Source organism: Perca flavescens, chromosome 3 (genome assembly GCF_004354835.1).
Source record: "Perca flavescens isolate YP-PL-M2 chromosome 3, PFLA_1.0, whole genome shotgun sequence".
Classification (NCBI taxonomy): Eukaryota; Metazoa; Chordata; class Actinopteri; order Perciformes; family Percidae; genus Perca; species Perca flavescens.
This window is the reverse complement of record NC_041333.1, coordinates 28136236-28155546: the sequence shown is the minus strand read 5'-3', so window position 1 is coordinate 28155546 and position 19311 is coordinate 28136236. Positions and strand designations below refer to the sequence as shown.

The 19311-nt window shown below is 40.7% G+C and overlaps 1 protein-coding gene across 2 annotated transcripts; it reads right to left on the bottom strand.

Annotated features, from left to right (window-relative positions):
- Positions 1-9734: 9734 nt before the first annotated feature.
- On the bottom strand, positions 9735-19311 carry rinl (Ras and Rab interactor-like). Of its 2 annotated transcripts, XM_028573752.1 has the most exons (11): positions 19048-19311; positions 18655-18864; positions 15607-15718; positions 15016-15088; positions 14601-14689; positions 14394-14479; positions 13430-13655; positions 12106-12813; positions 11633-11950; positions 11395-11526; positions 9735-10353 (listed from the first exon to the last, which is right to left on the bottom strand). In XM_028573752.1, exons 2-11 carry the CDS (start codon positions 18832-18834, stop codon positions 9938-9940), a joined length of 2340 nt encoding a protein of 779 aa, XP_028429553.1. In that variant the 5' UTR covers positions 18835-18864; positions 19048-19311; the 3' UTR covers positions 9735-9937. The 2 variants fall into 2 exon arrangements, with proteins under 2 accessions (XP_028429553.1, XP_028429554.1); XM_028573753.1 differs by lacking the exons at positions 18655-18864; positions 19048-19311 and adding an exon at positions 16108-16296.

The window sequence follows — 19311 nt, the reverse complement described above, 5'->3', positions numbered from 1 at the left end:
TGTGTGTGTGTGTGCTGCTGTGTGTGTGTGATGACGCATACTGAACACTATTTAAAGAAAAAAAGACACATTGCTTCGAAAGTTTACATTCCCCACTAAAAGACACTGACTTCACTGTAGCTGTTCCACTCGCTCACACACACACACACACACACACACACACACACACACACACACACACACATGCAGACATAAACATTACACTTAAACACACACTCACAGTCTGGACCCACAGGTTTAAGCCATACCTCTTTCAGAGTAGAAGTGCTTCCAAATGTCTCTACTGTGTCCTGTGGGTGAGACACATGCTTTAAACTACACTTCCCATCATGCCTGCTGAACCACAGGAAGACGGTGGATCAGATCGGAGAGACTGATTGAAAATTTGTCCCCAGACTTTGCAACAGCACACAGACGTTACTGGATGGGGTTTGATCCTGTGAACACGCCTTCTTCACTACTCCCTGTGTTCCTGCACACGTTAACTGTCAAAGATACACACAGACACACACCTTCACACACACTTTACTTAAAGCTGATTTGAGTTTTTTCTTATTCTATTTTTATATTTATGTGTGCCACTCCAGGCGGATGCAGCTTCACCTGAGCTTGTTGAAATATTAGTGCTCTTCCTCAGCATGAAGCTAAACAATATGAATGACTTCCAGTCTGCCTCGCTCTCGTACCACTGACCTCCTTAAGATGCCAACAGGTGTCTGTTACCTTAGGATCTTCCTACACACATGCAAACACACAACATACACACACAGAGCAACACACGCTACACTGAAAGCCATTTCTACACACACAAACATGCACACACAACCTTCTGTAAGCATTTCTAGTACATTGTGTAGCTGTATGTGAGGGGAGCTGCAGCCAAAGGACTCTTTAAACATTCAGCTCCCTCTCCACTCTGCTCGGACAGCTGAAACATTTCTGAATGATGTTGGGAAATAACAGTTAAAGTATTAAAATGTTTTTTTGTAAGTCTTGTCACTGGTCATCTGTTTGTGTGTGTTGTCTGATTCTGTGGCCAGTGTATTGCTCTGGAGCAGGAGGTGATGGATTTTCATCTGACAGTCATTTGTTTAGAGTGTTTAGAAGAACTGGGTAGTTAGCGTAAAGATACTGAAAATGCGCGTCATTTAATGTGTTACATTTTTATCCAACATAGTTTTAGTAACTACATTAATTATATTCTAAGGAGTTGATATGCACACATACTTAATTTTTGAGTGTGCAGTTATTGAAAACAGCACAAAAATGCAGATTTTGGTGAGACAGCTCCAGGAAGGTCTTGTGGAAAAAAAAAAAAAAACTGGTTAAATAAATGGTAACTCGTTTTGTATCATTCTTGTTCGTACAAAAGGTAAAGTACTAAAGTATGAATTTATTATAAACAAACTGGAAAAACAGCATTGTTAGTTATTTAGTATGTTATTGTGTCTTGCACATACAGGCACTACCAACTAGTATGAACTCCCACATAGGATTAAATTGCTTTGCAATGTAAGATTAGTAGGGTATGTAGTTTATTCTGTATAGTATTTAGTATGGAATTGGGATACAGCCAATGTCTAGGCTCTATGTTTTTTGTTTTTTTAAGATTATTATTTTTGGGCATTTTCAGCCTTTATTTTTGACAGGACAGCTGAAGACATGAAATGGGAGAGAGAGGGGGAATGACATGCAGCAAAGGGCTGCAGGTCGGAGTCAAACCATGGCCCGATGCGTCAAGGAGTAAACCTCTATATATGGGCGCCCACTCTACCAACTGAGCTATCCGGGCGCCCCTAGGCTCTCTGTTTGACAGAAAATGTAAAAACTGAAATTCAACTCAACAAAAACAACTCACAAATGGCCTTTAATGAGCAAAATGTTGCTGCAATTTTCTTCCAAAACACAAATACACTTTTTTCAGAAACAAAGCCCAGTGGGCCTTGCTTCCTCTGAGCTCTGTTTGAGCTCCTCACGTGCTTTCATCAATCGATGTAGATATGTGACTTGTTTTCTTTCACGTTCTCTAGCTTCTACAGTATGGTGTAAAGACCTAACAAATTATACACACCCTCCTCTCCTCACTCAAGCCTTCCCAAGCACCAAAGTCATGAACAGGCAGCAGAAATGATTAAAAACAGCGTGTTCTTCATTTACAATAATCCATACTACTGAGGAATATTTTGACTCCTAGATGTTCAAACCCTTACAGTTAAAAAAGAAAAGACAAAATAACGTAATGTAATCTTCTTCCTACTTTCCAATCAAAAATCAGATCACTCCTATCCCTCCTCTGTCTGTGTGACTCTGACGGAGGCCCCAGGCTGCTGCCGCAGTGATCTGTCACACAGGCAGGATTATCACAGAGAGATTTTCTCTGTAATGCTTCGTAGCACAGACCAGAGCTCCTTTTGGCTCATCTAGATCTTTTCCAGACCTCTTATTCTTCTTCACCATCTAAATTAAGGATAATATCATATGTCAACACGTACAAAATAATTTTTGAATTTGTTTTTATCAAAACATAAACAACGTATTTGCCCTCTTAACTTTTCCCCAAGCGGCTCCTGATGTAAACATCCTATCTTTAACCTTTACCTCTTCTCTGATCGACATACTTTTAGCTGTCAAACATCCATACCTAATTCAACCTTTTGCCACCCTACATCCACTCACAGCACCCCAAACACATAACAAACACTGAATACCCCCTCACCCCTGCCCCCATTCGGCCTGGAGCGAGAGAGGGGGTCAGGGGCCAGAGTTCAAACAGAGGTCAACAGGAAATGGCTGTTTTCCATGGCACACAGGTCCTGACCTCAGCACCCCTCCACTTTTCATTTCTCTTTGTCCCTCCACACTCCCTCTTAGCGCATGTTGGTCAGGATGATCACCTCACTTTTACTCTCCACCTCCCTCTTTTATCACAACATGTAGCACGTCTTGTAAATCAGTGCAACGTTTGTTTTGATGTAAACTGTTTCTGCATCAGTAAACCGTTGACCATTGGAAGGTGAACTCTGGTTTACCACAAAGCTCTTTGTGGGACAACATTGGTAGATTTTATTTTTCATGATGTGGTAAAACGAATAAATACTAATTCTTAGGAATAAAAATGTGGTCACACTGTCCATAATTCATGTTATGTTAAGTATGTTGCTTTAGACCAACATTCTGCCATCTCTTCTAAAACCTGAGTCACTTAAAATCTTTCCTCAGATCATAAAAAAGACAAACAAGCAAAATGTACATAAAATCTAGTGATTTTTTTCTGTGCAACACAATGGCAATGCCAACATGCTGATGTTATTGAAATTCATCCTGCGGGGAACATGAATGTGTGTACCAAATTGCATAGCAATTCACCTAATAGTATTCAAAACATTCCTCTCAATATTACAAATGTCAACCTCATGGTGGTGCTAGATAAAAAGTCAGTAGAGTTTATCCTCTGAAGACTATGAAAAAATGTCATGGCAATACATCTTCATCATCAGTTAGTGAGATATTTCAATCGACCTAGAGACATTGCCATAGACATTATATTTTTAGTCGCACTAGTTTTAGTGACAATCAAAAAAAAAAAAAAAAGTAATGCCACCCAGATTTAAAAAAAAAAAAATCAGCATAATGAGGAAATGTTTTCAATGGATGTATCTGCCAAGTCGCAAAATGTTGATCCTCAATGTATCAGTAAAATGTTTACTGACAATATATCCATTCATACAGGTACAGCATTGTGATTTTATTCTTCTGATGTGATTTTGTTCTGTTTAGGCACTCATAAAACTTGGTTGCGGGATAAATTGGTCTTGGTTCAATATAGAAAAGTTCAACAGTGACTTGAACCACTAGTCAGTAGTTCTCTGTATCGGCCAGGATCAGTCAGGCTCTACTTCATATACACAGATTTTTTTGTTCCTACAACAACGGAACCTGTTGATCTACTGTATAACGGTGCACTCCATTCATAATTTATGAATATCGCGACTCTCAAAAGAATTATTTTCTCTCCAGCTATTTGAAAACAACGATAATGTATGATCCTGCAACATCGCAACACAGACAGAGATCCCCGCAGAAAAATTAACAACACATACTTTATTCATACATCAATGTACAGCTCTCTCTGACACAGTATCATTCACAGTCATAGCCTCAGCTTATGATTGGTTCAGGTAGATTGCCTTCTCTCTCACCAACACTCCATTAGACGGTGGGAATTACACTGCATAAAATCTGCCTTTACGTTGACAAATGAAGAGAAGAGAGGAAAACAGATGGGAGAGCGTCCTTGAATGTGTTCAAATGCACTGTTTCAATGTTTGTGTACTGTGGTTAGAAGAGAATATAGCCTTACAACTTCACAAATCAGAGGTGTAAAGTTTTGGCTGAATTTTGAGAAAAGTACTGTAGTGAATAACAATTCACACATAAGTTGAAACATTTTGTATAAATGACAACAGTGCCATTTCCAATGAGTTCCATTGCAGCCCAGCACTGGCCCTGTGCAGGATCATACATATTGCACTCAGTGTATTGCTTCACTCCTTATAATGTCTCCATCATTTCAAGACTCCCACTGGTTTGAATTTGACCATTTGGGCTATTGAAGCTAAATGAACACACATGTGTAAAAAAATATGTACGCCAGCGTGTGTCAGCGCATGCATATGTGTTTGTGTGTGCATAAATATGTACAATTCCATTTTAACATTAAGTGTGTGTCTGTGGGAGGGGGTTTCTGTGGTGGTCGTTAATCATTCAATTACACACCTGTCAGACTTCAGACAAGGGGGAGAGAGGGAGGGAGTTAAAGAGAAGGAGGGGGAAGGAAAGAGAAAGGAATGGGGGAATGCAGCGAGGAAAGGAGGAAGAGCAGGAGAGGAACTGAATGACAGAGAGCAGGAATGAAAAAGGACCAGGACGGTTAAAAAGAGAAAGAGAATGGGCAAAAGTTGTATTGTGTTGTAGTGTGTGAATGAGCCGTGACAGAGGCAAGCTGTTGGAGGGAGACAGCCTCTGAAAGGCCACAGTAAAGACAAAGACACTTACATGTATCACAGGGGACGAGTGACAGATGAGGACAAGGCTGGGCAGCACAGCGAAGACGCAGTGAAATTCCACTCATTCAACCTGATTTAGGACCATTACGGAGCTGAAAGTAAAGCACTGCAAGGCATCTTTAGGGCATTTTAAGCACAATGTGAGGGTATGATAATTATTGAAACCAGGCAATAGAATATGCCCAAAAAAAAGTACAGATTTAACATGACATACAAGTACATTTAGTGTTGTTATTTTATGTCTAATAATGTGTTTGTAATGGTTACATTTTCTTTAAGTTTTCAGAAAAAAGCTATGCTAAAATACTTTCAATTACTGATATTAATTTTCATAGTCCGATGTTAGTTTATAAGATGTGAATGTACTTTACCTCTAGTACTAAAAGAAAGTAATACAAGATGAGCAGTGGTGGAGAAAGTACTGAAGTATGTAATTTATTTAAATACTGCCATACAGACTATAAAGCCCTTTGAGGCAAATTTCTGATATTGGGCTATAATAAAATCGAAATGATATGAAAATATGATAAAAGTGCTGCATTGAAACTTATGTAAGCTAGTAACAGGCATTATTATCAAACATAAAAATACTCATAATTTAGAGTAATGGCTCCTGTGAGTGTTATTATTTTAAATATCATACTGTATTATTTGATTATTATTACTGATAAGTCAATGCGTAAGCAGCATTTAACTGTACCTGGTTGAGGTCAAGCTTATTTGAACTACTTTATGAACCGGTAGTTTAATCTATAACAATTTTTCATACAGTAGTATGTGTTAATATGTAAAGTAACCAGTAGCTATAGCTGTCAAATAAATGTAGTCAAGTAAAAAGTACAATGTTTAACTCTGAATTGTAGTAGAAGTATAAAGAAGCATGATATGGTAAATAGGGTTCTTGAGTACTTATTTACATTCCAACCTTGAAAATGAGCAACAACAATCGTTAATAAAACACTGTTTTGTTCTAATATTTTTAACTTTTCTTAAAAATCCTTTTCACCAAAATCTGCATATTGTTGTCTTTTACTAGTTTATTGACTCATAATAGTTGTAAGAGGTTTTTTTTCCTAAATATGGACACTAATAGTGCCACTGTATTTCTCGTTTCCTCTGTTGTCATTCAATACAGTATATGTTGAAGTGTTTGTATGTGTGAGTAGCCCCCAACACTTAATCTTCTGTGTGTGTGTGTGTGTGTGTGTGTGTGTGTGTTGCAGTCTCCATGTTTAGCTGCAGTACCTCGAATGCCTCAGGCCACAGCCATCTGCGCCACCCCCCCCTCCTCATTTCACATGCACACAAATACACACACTCCTCTTCTCCTCTTTGCGAACCCCCTCCTCCACTGCCGCCACCGCTGCCATATATCTAATTTATGACTGTGGTGAGTGTGTTACACACACTCATGTATGCATAATATATCACGTGTGAAAGAACTGTGTGTGGGAGAATGAGTGTGTGACACTATGCACTGGCCAGTACAGTCTTGACCACAACTCCTTCCTCAAGGCTTCCTTACATTTTGCTCTATGTTTGTGTGTGTATGTGTGTGTGTTTGTTCAATAAATGTGTGATCCATCATGTATCACTGTTTCCTTCTCAGTCTTCCACCAGACCTGACAGCACTGATAAAGTGAGAGAGGAGAAAGTGTGTGTGTGTGTGTGTGTGTAAAAGCCCAGCTGTTTCTAGGCTTGACATCCACATGCAGGCAGAATGCCAGATGTCTCATTAGGCAAATTTGATTGGCTCGGTCAGTTAGAATGCAGCGATGATACAGTTCCATATGTGTGTGTGTGTACATGAGTGTGTAAGTGCGTGTGTGTGTGCGCGTGCGTGCACATGTGTGTTTGTGCGTACATTTACATAAAGCCCCCCTGCATAACTATTTGCATGTGTACATGCCCAATGTATGTGCATTCATTAACTTTACTGTTAACATTTTTGGAATTACAGGCTGCTAATTACTGACAAAAATGTAAAATCTTTATTATAGGAAATAAAACTAAAAACTAAAATAATGCCAAAAATTAACATATAATCTAGTAAAATAGATGTAATGGCAAGTTGTTGCACTTAAATGTTGCTACTCCACTTCCAACAAACACTCTCCAACTCCGATTTGTTTTAATGTGTGCAGCTCCTTCGACCTTTTAAACAGCTTCATCTTTAACTTCCACTTCAACTGCTTTAAGTATGTCTACCTTAGCTTTTACTTAACCTCCTTCACTTCAAATTCTTTTAAAGCGCTTACCCTACAACAATCACTCAATTTCTACAAGTGCTTCAACTTTATTACTTTTATACTTCATTACTTCAACACACTTTAATGTCAATGGCTAACTCAATTCCTTTATGTGTTTGAACCTCTACTGTTGCTTCAACTGCAACTTCTTAAAGTGCTTATTATTCAGCAGTTAATCAAATTTAAAGGAACACGCTGACTTATTGGGACTTTAGCTTATTCACAGTAACCCCCAGAGTTAGACAAGTCGATACATATCCTTCTTATCTCCGTGCGTGTTGTAACTCTGCCTGATGCCCCCAGCGCTAGCTAAGCCTAGCACAGATCCTGGAGGTAACAGGTTCCAACTAGCCTACTGCTCCGAATAAGTGACAAAATAACACCAACACGTTCCTATTTACATGTTGTGATTTGTATAGTCACAGGGTGTACAAATAACAAGGTCACATGAGACACAGCCATCCTCTAACCGTATACAAACTGGGAACTATATTCTCAGAAAGGCGAAGCACTGCTACTTCTGCTACTTGGGTGGAGTGATTTGCTAGCAGCACCTGAAGCCCTGTGGTGAGGAGCAGAGAGTTTGCTCAGAGTTGGAGTAATAGAGTCAACAATTACTAGATAGTAAAACCATAGTGACCTTGTTACAGTGATACGTTGTTCCATCAATTAAAAACCAAACCTGTGTATATTCTGCAAACTGTAATAAAACAAGAGGATACAAGCTGTACATCTCACAGGAGGTATAATGCTGCCCTCTAGTGGTTCAAAGGGAAGACACATTTATGTTTGGGGATTTCTTGTGAGTCACTAAGTTAAATTGTCTTTAGCTTTGGCAAAGTCCTGATAAACTAAAAGAAGAAACAGTGTGTGTGTGTGTATATATATATATATATATATATATATATATATATATATATATATATATATATATATATATGGCATACACTCAGTTCAACAGCATTATATTCAGACGTAGGGAATAATAAAGAGCTTGTTAGGGAAGAAGAACAGAAACAACACAAAGGACATTCTCTTGTAGAAAAATGCTTTATAGGACTTTAACAAAGGCACCATGATCAGGCAAAAAAGCTTCATTTACTGATTTTTCAGCCATTTTGGAGTCAGAGGAACTCCACATCAAGCCGATAAAACACTATTTTGTACTAAATGATGTTAAATAACCTGCTATAATAACAATTAAACAAGAGGGATAGAGCTGCTGCTGGAAATGGTATTGATGAGAGCGGTAGCAAGCCGTACAACCAAAACTATTTGTTGGTTTCATTAATGTACTCTTTTTGCACATTGTTACTTTTATGTTAATATATTTACAAATCACAAATGACATAAGTTAATCAGCATATAAAACAATTCCAATTCCACCACACAAAATCTAATAGCCTCCAAACATGAATTTTGACTTTTATTTGTTTCCAAATAAATATAATAATAATAACACATTTTGTATACGCTCTTTTCTTATTTACAATAGCTACAATTATAACATTAAATTTGAACTGATTTATGCAAGTGCTTTCTAACCTTATGACGCTTAAAATAGAGCAGTGTTCACAGGTTATGGCCTCAGCATGGGCAGTGTGACAGTGAGTTTTGCTTCCTTGAATTTTTTAAAGGTTGTTTGACCCCTGTAGAGGACATCTGAGAAATATATATTTATATATATATTTTTCCCCTTTTAAACTATTCCTTCAGATTTATTTTAGGACACCTGGGGAAATCCCGACCACAATTTCATAATTAACCGAAAGCAGTGTGTTAATTACACTAATGAAAAGCTTTCTTTGGTCACTACAGAAGTTGAATCGGAGCATGACGGGACATGCTGGTGGTTCTTGTGGCAGCTTTTGGCGGTTGGACCCACTGAGAAAAGGAAGGAACTTGTTTTGGTGGAACGTGTACGTTCAAAAGTTGTTTTAAGGCCCTGACACACCAACCTGATGGCCAGCCGGCGGCAGAAAAGGCAGTCGGACTGAGCAGTTGGCTCCACGAGGTCAAAAAAGTGCCTCGGAACACACCAAAGCGACACCGACTTGAGCATACGTTCTGCGTACATATAGTTGCTGAATCTGTCTGTTTTGTTTTTTTTTAATCGACAAAGGTCAGTTTGAAAGATTTTTGTCAGATTTTGAGATCCGTTCGTCACGCTAACATAAGTGCACTGATTGGCTAGTCAAGGGTTAGAACTCCACCAATCAGATTGGTCATTGAGTCCGACTGCCCGCCCTCCGATTCAACATGTCAAATCGGCCAAAATGAAGGCCGATGGCCCCTCCAACGGACAATGGCACGGAGCACACACTTTAGTCATGCAACAGAAAACTCAGATTGCACAGATAGTCCTGTCTGGATTTACCATGCAGAGATCTGAGGAGCAGTTAACCATAGTCCTCATAAATCAAGTTTAAAATGCCAAAACAAAGAAAGCAGAAGGTAAAGGACATCCGGCCGAAAAGAAGGACATCCAATGAAATTTCCGGCCGGAACGGAGCAGTCCCGGAAGTGGAACGTGGTGGATATAGACAAAAAAATGTGTGGCCATTCTTCGTCTTTTCTCTATTACAATCCTCTGTGGTCATCTTCTCCTGCTGCACATAGAGTCTAGCTTCCTGTTACGGCTTGCTGACTACAGTCTGACGCTTGAGAGGGTATCTGTGATTCGTCTTCAGCTTCTCGTCCTCTGCTTGTGTCTTCCTTCAGCGGCTGCAGAGCTTCTGCAGAGCTTTCTCTCTGCTGCTGTGACTCGTCATTATTAACAGAATCACAATCTTTCCCACTTTTCTCTTTCTCCTCAGTTTCTGTCTCAAAGCTCTGCGCGCCCCTCTCCCGACATGCCTGCCTGCGAATGGTCCGTCGGTTCTTGCTGCGCCGTGATTGGTTGCAGTGCAGGGTACGCCTGCGATGCCATTTATTAAGAGACTGTTGGGCTTCGACACTGAGCTGACGAGCAGCCAATCGTGGCCGGAAGCTGCTGATGTAGTAAAGAGAGGCGTATAGAGTTGTAAGGTAGTAGCCACCTGTTGATATGGGGAATGCAAAAAGGAAGAGGGTCTGTGAGTTGTAGTTGTAAACAGTATCTACATCTCTATAATCACAGTTTGGAGTCAAAACCACAACTCAGAATTGAGTTAGCTTAGAATGAGTTTTTCATATTTAGGAAGCAGATTGTCCTCTACCACTTCTACATGTTGCACCACCATGTTTCTACTGTAACCCACAACTGACAAACCAAACATAGGCTTTAGAGTGGGCCTGTCGTTATTTTTACCTGAAAGGTCCCATGGCATGAAAATGTCACTTTATGAGGTTTTTTAACATTATTAGGCATTCCCCCAGCCTGCCTATGGTCCCCCTGTGGCTAGAAATGGCGATAGGATTAAACCGAGCCCTGGGTATCCTGCTCTGCCTTTGAGAAAATGAAAGCTCAGATGGGCCGATCTGGAATCTTGCTCCTTATGAGGTCATAAGGAGCAAGGTTACCTCCCCTTTCTCTGCTTTGCCCGCCCAGAGAATTTGGCCCACCCATGAGAGAGAGACATCATGGCTTTCAAACGAGCAAAGTGGCAGTTGGTCAAGGCCACACCTCCACCTTCCACCTTGCCCCCCCCACACTCTCTCCTCCTCAATAGCTAACAGACACAGAAATGGCACATACTAAGGAAAGCTCATTGTGGGACTGGCTCTGGTGGCTGTAATTCTGCACCAAGGCTGAATTTTGGAAAAGAGACTTCAGAGACAGTATTAGGGGACCACTAAGGTCTATATAAAAGCATCCAAAGAACACCATGTCATGGGACCTTGAAGAATCATGTAAGTAGGGTTCCATTACACACTTGGAAAGAAATGAGTCAAGGAAGGGGTAGTCAGTTGGTTGCAACCTCTCTGCTAGATGCCACTAAATTATACACATTGGTCGATGAAACAATGCAATAGCCAGAAAAATGTGGGTGTGACTTTGTGTTATTTTTACATATAAAGAGTATTCATGCGGTTTAGAATAAGTTGATGATTATCATTTTTATGAGCATGACAGTGTGTTTGCTTGTGTCTGCCTTTACCCTCTCCCTGTAGCTGTGTGGGGTCCAGCAGCTCCATCATGTAGTCTGTGTCCAGGTGTAAGGTGACCACGTCACTACGGAGCAGCACCCATGTCAGGCAGGGCAGGAAATCATCTGCTCCAAACGCTGTACCTGCAGTAAAAGAGAGCAGAATGTAAATTTAAAGAATAATTAACAGACAAAAAAATGCCACTAATAAAGAAAGTAATAATTTCTTAAAAAAAAAAAAAAAAGCTACCTGAGCTAGCATTAGCACTCATGCTGTGATAGATGGTCTTGCAGACTTTGAGCAGGATCTGGACCTTCTTGTTTGGGGAGTAAGCCTCATGCATACTAGTCCACCGCTGCTGGATCCGCTCCAGGGTCAAAGAGTCGGGAACTCCAACTCCCGCCGATCCCCCTAACTGCTCTACCCCGTTTTTTTCCAGCACGCGCAGGTTGCTTTGCAGACGCTTAAAACTGCCGTCATTAGTCCGGGAAACATGAATGCAGGAGTAGAGGTGTGCGGAGACGGGCTTCAGAGCCACCTTGTGGAGGGAAAGCTCTACAAGGGAGTCTATAGGAGGGTCGAAAAGTATGTGAGGAGAAATTAAAGGGTCAGGAACAATTGATCTACTGAGATGCAAAACAATAACACATGTTCTGTCAACACTTTAGTGAAATGTACATTTTTATTGATTTGTTGTCAATCTCCACCGTCAGCTCACTCACCAATCTCTGAGTCATTTATGTCAGTGATGCCGTCCAACGTTGCCTGGATTTCTGGATAGTCCAACAGTGTCTCCCTGAGTGACGAGAGTGATGACCTGACTTGCTGTAAGAACTCTGACCCTGTGACCCCTTCGGGATCAGCCCCTGTCTTCAACGTCATCTCCACAAATCCTTTCACAGCCTCCGCAAACGCTGCGCCTTTCCGCTCGCTCAGCTCCAGCACACGATTGATTAGTCTCTTCCTCGGACTTACCAGCCCACCGAGAGCTTGACCCACCGCTGAGAGACGATGTATGACTTTGTCAGCCAACCGGTGCGCAGAAGGGTGGTGCGGGGTAGGGTTGGGCGTTTGGGGCTCCTGCTCTTCCTCTATGCTGCTGATGGACAGCGAGTCGAGCTCCAGCGATGGGGGGTGGAGCAAAGAGGAAGGCCTGGGCGGGGGCAGCCAGACTCCATCTTCGATCCAGGACACCCTGTAAGGAGACTGAAGCACTGGGCTGCCATGGTGCTGCGGCTCAAACGCTCCACAACTTTTACTTTCAGAGTTGGATGGAGTAAATAAAGAAAGGCTGCCAGTGCTCGCTCTGTAAGGAGGGCTGGAGGCAGAATCTCTGCTGGGTCTCCTGAGAACCACCCCTGCTGGAGTAGCTGGTGTTGACGGGGTTGTGGGGCAACGTGGTAAATCCGCTGACTTGGCTCTCGTTAGACCTGGGCAAGGAAAATATGGATTATGAACACCATTTTGGCAATACATTTAACTGAACCCACTTTAAAAAGCAGCTTAGATAACCCACTTTTACCACAATCACAATTCCCCACATAGTTTCAAATTGAGTGTGTGAAATTGCGTGTGAGTTTGCCTTGCCTTGTGTTTAGAGGGTCACTTCAGAGAAATGACACTTCACTTACCCCTAGTAGATAGACAGTTTTAATCTGCTTAGGTTTTAAGATATCCATCTATGAGATTTATGCATTGAAAAAAAGACTTTAAACTGAAAAAATTGTCCCTTTTAAAGGAATGGTTCAACATTTTGGGAAAGTTAGATAAGAAAAGCTCAAGTCTGTATGCTAAATATGAAGCTACAGCTTACTGAACAGGTGGTGTGCAGAAGACAATTAGCTTAGCTTAAACACTGAAAGCAGGGGGAAATAGATAGTCGGACTCTGTCCAAAGGTATCAAAGGCCATCTACCACCTACAGTACAAGCTTTACTAATTAACAGGTTTTTATGTAGAATTTATACTCAAACAAAAATGTAAAAACATCAAATTAGGGAGCGCCCAGCCAAGAGATAGTCCAGAGCAGCAAATAACAAGTACTCACCAGAACTCTCCATACTGGAGGGTTCCTGGTCCAAAGAGATGGCTCGTTTACTTGTTAATCCTGCCCCTACCCATGTTCTGGTGCTGCTGAGGCGTCGCTCTTGTCTGTAATTTGATGGCTGTGTGGCGCGCTGCACAGCACTCGCCCTGTGGGTCAGCCAGTCATCTCCATGTTCATGAAGGTAGAGAGGATTGATGATACACAACGCCCCGTTGGTGGATGTCAGCTGCGGAAACACACACACATACACAGTGAAGAAATAGGATGCTGTGACACACAGCTCACCAGAAAGTAGGCATAAAATAGGCTTTTAGGCTTTTACTCACTGCAAGCCTCTACTTTAAAGCTTAGTTAATAGATTTTTTGGCCACTTGTGTGCAGCGGAACAAGCTGTAAACGCAGCGTTATCATGGAACCCACGCAACTTCTAGGGAAGACCCGCCGTTCAATAGCATTCACACGCTACTATTGGCCAGGCATCCATGCTTACACAAGGTAACGGAACCCGATTTGTTCAGGTCCTATCCCCTGACCGGCTATCCTAACCTTAACTACTCAAGGTCAATGCCTAATCCCAACCAATCGGGCTGCTTCGTAGGGTGGGACTTACCTAAAAGTTGTGTGGGATCCATATTAACAAGTAAGCACAACATTAATATATAATCACTTTATAAGGTCCTGTTTCTGGCCACCTGGTGAGTGCATGTCCAACATTCTATTCTAGCTCAGCTCTGTTTTTTGGTCTCCATATTACACACATTAATTTGATCCATCATTAATATAAAAATGTTGATCAGTGCAGCTTTAAGGTATTGAGACACATGCTGCTTTAATTGCAAACACAAGTAAATAAGGAAGTTGTTACCATCACCTGTACTTGTACACACACACACACACACACACACACACACACACACACACACACACACACACACACACACACACACACACACACACAAAATACCTGTATGGAGCACACTACGTTGCTTGGCTCCCTCTGGTTCATTTCATCTGTTGTGTGTTGGCCAGGCGGTGTGCAGAGCCAAGTATCTGCATTAGAGAGGTATTATAAATAAGACAGTTCTTTAAAATATCTTTCTGGTTTTGTGTTTCTGACGTAGCTTCTGCGAGACGATATGAGACAGAAAGTCACAGAGATGAAATGACTCACTGGGTTCAAGTTGAGCAAGATTATCTTTGGACCTCTCAGTTACACTGTAGATCCAGCGAGGAATGAAAAGACAGACAGCCAAAACATCCCTGATGCACAGGAAGAGATGACAGGGATAAAATTAATTTGTTAAACAGACTAAACCAAGAGGGCCATAGTTTTGTCAGTGTTTGTTTGTTCAAAGCATTGGCTGATTAGGCTTTTCAACAGAATTTAAAATACAAAAATCTAAAAGTTAGTATGGAGTTAGGATGTTTACATGGTTAGCACTAGAAAACAGAAAAAAAAACAGATAATCATAGCAATTTTGGTGCCATATATACAGCTAATAAACTATTAGAGAAGCCCAAGTTCAAATTGAAGTTCAATCACACACAACAAATAAAAAGGCACCAGTGATGCAACAGTTTCTTACCTGGTAAGAGAGTAGAAGAGCACGAGCTGAGCCAAGTCAGAGAAAGACAGACGAGAGTCAGACAGCTGGAAGACTGACACGAGAAACAGAGAAAGAGTAGGCAGAGTTAGTGTCTTGTTCTGTCAAAAAAGTATATTCCTGGAAAACACACCGAAGCTTGAACCAGTAAGGCTGAGAGGAAACTTCTAAAGAAAAAACATCACTTCCATCTTCACACTAGGTCTGTTACTTTCTGATACTGTGGGGTTTCCAATGCTGAGCAGGTTGTTACAGAGGTGATAATGTCTCTTCAGCTTGGGATTTTAGCTACATGGCATGCAGCTAGTTAAAGAAGCACTAACGGGTATCAGTTAGTAAGTTACCAGAAGGGGGTTCACAGTTAAGGAAACCGTTTGAGAGCCTGTTTGACGACTGCACCTGTTCTTAACTTTGTCAGGTTTGCCAGGTAATTACTGTTAGCAAACTAACAGTAATTTCAACAGCAGAAAGCACAACTACAGATTGGAACCGCTTATTAGTCTAATCTTTTAGTTTCGGTAGATGTAATGATTTATAAAATGATGTTTGTGTTTGCATGCAGTTGGTCCATACCTGTGCCTGTGCTTGTGATATTATAATCAACAACTGCTTCATGTTCTCCTCCAGCAGACACACACAGCAGGCTGGGCTGAGAGGTCGCAGAGTCTCGCACAACCAGGAAACTCTAGAGGGAGACACACAAATGACTCATTTCAGTATCTGAAGTGTTACGCAAGCTTGTCAAGCAGGATGATGTTTTCTTTCAAATGCTCAGACACGGTATGACACCATGGCAACAAAGCAGGAAAGAGAGAAACACTACTGACTAATGACAGACAGCTGAATTTCCAACAGAGTGGTAAAGAGTCCACACTTAGTCAGTGTTTCTATGATAGGACTGGATTGATTTGATCTTGAAAATGACAGGTTGTAAGCACACTAATCGTCGAGTAAACGGCAAATTTCCTGATAAGTGCTTCAGATCTGTTTGCCCACTCATAAAGCTGATATAACTCTATGGAGGCTAGTTAATAAGATCTGTGTGTGGACCCACAGCAGCTCAGGACTCCTCACCTTTACATTTCCACACATTCAAAGCTTTTGTCAATGGCAGTAATGGCAGCTTTAAGTTCCTTTTCACAGCAGGATTTGATCCATCCTCAATTCCATCTGCTGATGAAAACCATGATACAATTGAAAGCTATGAAAAAAAGCTTGCCAGTAAGTAGACATCGAGTAAAGCTCTGAAACTTTGGTCGAAAACTCTTTGGTCGCGTGTCGTGGAAAAGATTTTCTTTATGGCTCAGCTCAGCTCTGTCCAGCGTCACCTAACATTACTGAAATACATAACTGCCATGGTTGACCATAGGGATGGTTTCAGCCAGGGGATCATCGATCATAAAGGCCTGACTAATGCAGTGCTGTAGACATAGTTGTCATTCTGTAGCTTTATTTGGAATACATTTGAGAATATTCCTTACACATTAGGGGCTACCAATTGTACATTGAGAAATAATTTTTGAATCAAGGCCCTATAAAACATTTTTTCCCCTCTTCTTGCTATGAATAATGGGGTGCAAGTTTTTACCAGTTAAAAAACTTTTGGTTATTTCACACAAAAGATTTCTGTATTTTGTGTTTTGTATTTGAAGTTTTCACTGGCTCGAAGAAGGTAGGGCTCCGTTGGAACAAGGTAATGTCACTTATTTCCATGCACTAATCAGTGTTTAGCAACATTTAAATCAAAGTCAGTGAGTTGATTGAGTAGCTGAGGTTTTAAATTCTTAATGTGTGTTTTGTTGCTTAAGATAAAAAAGTGGATTTATTCATAACATACTGTACTTTTCTGTTGAACTTAGTTAAGACATTGAACTTTGCTTTACTGCATATATGTTCTGTTTGTAGAGACTATAGGTCTGATCACATTGCCTTATTTGGAAACAGTGACTAAAAGAGAACACAGTTGGTTGAGACATAATTAACTTGGGTAAAACAAAGCATATGCAACCCCAGGTACATAAAACCAACAGCTCAGTCATGCCATTACATCACCACAACTGAATTCAGCGCGCGCGCGCACACACACACACACACACACACACACACACACACACACACACACACACACACACACACACACACACACACACACACACACACACACACACACACACACACACACACACACACACACACACACACACACACACACACACACACACAGGAAGTGGCTATCATTCTCTGTGCACAGAAATAGACATGTTCACTGCAAGTCACCCCACTTTGAGCACATATACAGCCAGGCAGTAGGGCAGTAGATATGTTATATGAGCAATTACTCTGTTGGTTCATGATTCATAAAGGCAACATTTAGTCATTCATGCATCTGATTTATAGGAAGGCGTACTAATAAACCATTCAAGCATAGATTAACAAATTTTGTTTTACACTGTTATGCAAATTGATAAAACTGTCTTTTGCAGTAAAAAAACTCTTATACTTCCCTATGAACACATACTCACGTGTCAATGACTACGTAGTCTCCTCCATTAAGCCTTTGCATTTCTGGGTAATTATTTAATATGTCACTCTTTCAAACATGCCCTTTACTACAATTTTCGGTCCTGCTCACAATCTCTCGTTGCTGTTGATGTATCCATTTTCTTAATGTTATTTCCTCATTTGCACACCCTTTTATTCGACACTACTTCTGCATTCAGCCACAAAAAAAAACAACGCTCGTTTGTGTTATCAGATGTCAAAGAGAAAAAGGAACTACTTTCGTGTTGTAAAGATGTGCATGTCAGTGTTCACATGGGCTAAGAATACATTTCAGTAAAGCATGCAGACAAACTATGTTTTGCTTTGCTTTCGCTTGAGACCCAGTTTTAAGCTACGCAGTTTCATACTGGATGACTGGATGAGCAGTAAACTAACCAAGAGTTGATAGGATGCTACTGATAAGGTTACATAAAAATGAGTGGAACAGTAGGAGGACATCGAAGAGATGGAGAAAGTAAAAAGATAATCAGAAATGGAGCTAGATGGACACAAACAAATTAAATTCCTCTAAAATTTGCTTAAAAACATGAACAGGAAAGTTGCGCAGAGAAAGAAGACTATAAGTAAATGTTTAACAAATAAATTATTTCACCACTTGTTTGTTGTATGACAAATAGAGCGAGTGGACAAAGTCTGACAGCATATTTAGGATCAGCTTTGCAGGTTTGGGATTTTTGTCACAATAATACTGTATGCTTCAGGCAAAATCTAAAATTTGGGACTTATTGCATTGCATAAAAATATAACCAGTATGGAGGTTTCAGTTTTTTTCCAAATAGTGGAATTACAAATTTTTTGGAGTACATATTATCTCTTGAGGTCAATATTTATATTCCATTAACTAGTTAATTCATCTTATGGATTTTTAAGTGTAAAGGGCATTTCAAAAGTTTTAAAATGCTAAGAATTTTCTTAAATAGTCAGTGATCTGACTCACTCCAATGAATTCTCTCTGCATTAGATTTAATTTACCATCACACTGAAGACGGGTGTTGCATTACATAACAAAAGGTAAGACTCTTAGAATCACAGATTTTTGCAGTGAGGAGGACAGCTCACCCCAGCAGGTGTTCCACAGATAGCAGCGTGGGCCCCCTCTCTATCCCAGGGGGCCCCGGGGCACCAGGCCTCCTGACAGCCCCTCAGCTGCTCCAGCAGCGACAGTCTCTTCCTGCTGCTCCTCCACGGGATGGCTGTCGTCCCATTAACTGGACTGTGAATTGCCCTGGACGCGCACATATGGACACGTCTGTGTGCATGTACAATCGTCTGCATCCATGTAAATGAACAACACATTAGTATGTCAGTCACATGTAGACAACTTTCCCAAAATCAAGATTAAAATTACAATAAAGTGTTGAGTTTCATGAAAGATTTGTCTTTTTGAGCATTCATTTTCAATAGTCAGACACTCTACGAGCTTATTGTGGTATTAAAATGGCTGATACTTACATGCGTTAGGCTGCTTTTCTCCTCTATACTATTGGCAAATTTCTCCGCATGTTGCAATTGTCGCTCTCTTGAACTTTTCTTTTCTGCAAGATGTTGCTTAAGAGCTCAAGACGCCAACAGGGCTAAAATAGGAAGCTCACACTCAGAAACACATCCTTAAGAAGTTTTCTGCTGTAATGTGCAGAATATTTCAAAATGCATGTAACTGTCGAACAGCTGCCACGTTCTTCTGTCTCCTGTACATGCTGGAATTTAATACACTTT

Excerpts from the sequence above, each read along its gene's own strand:
- rinl (XM_028573752.1), bottom strand. The coding sequence starts at position 18,834 with ATGTGCGCGTCCAGGGCAATTCACAGTCCAGTTAATGGGACGACAGCC. Across the intron at positions 15,089-15,606 it reads TATCACAAGCACAGGCACAG|TCTTCCAGCTGTCTGACTCT; the intron begins GTATGGACCAAC and ends TTCTCGTGTCAG. Across the intron at positions 13,656-14,393 it reads ACGTAGTGTGCTCCATACAG|CTGACATCCACCAACGGGGC; the intron begins GTATTTTGTGTG and ends GTGTTTCCGCAG.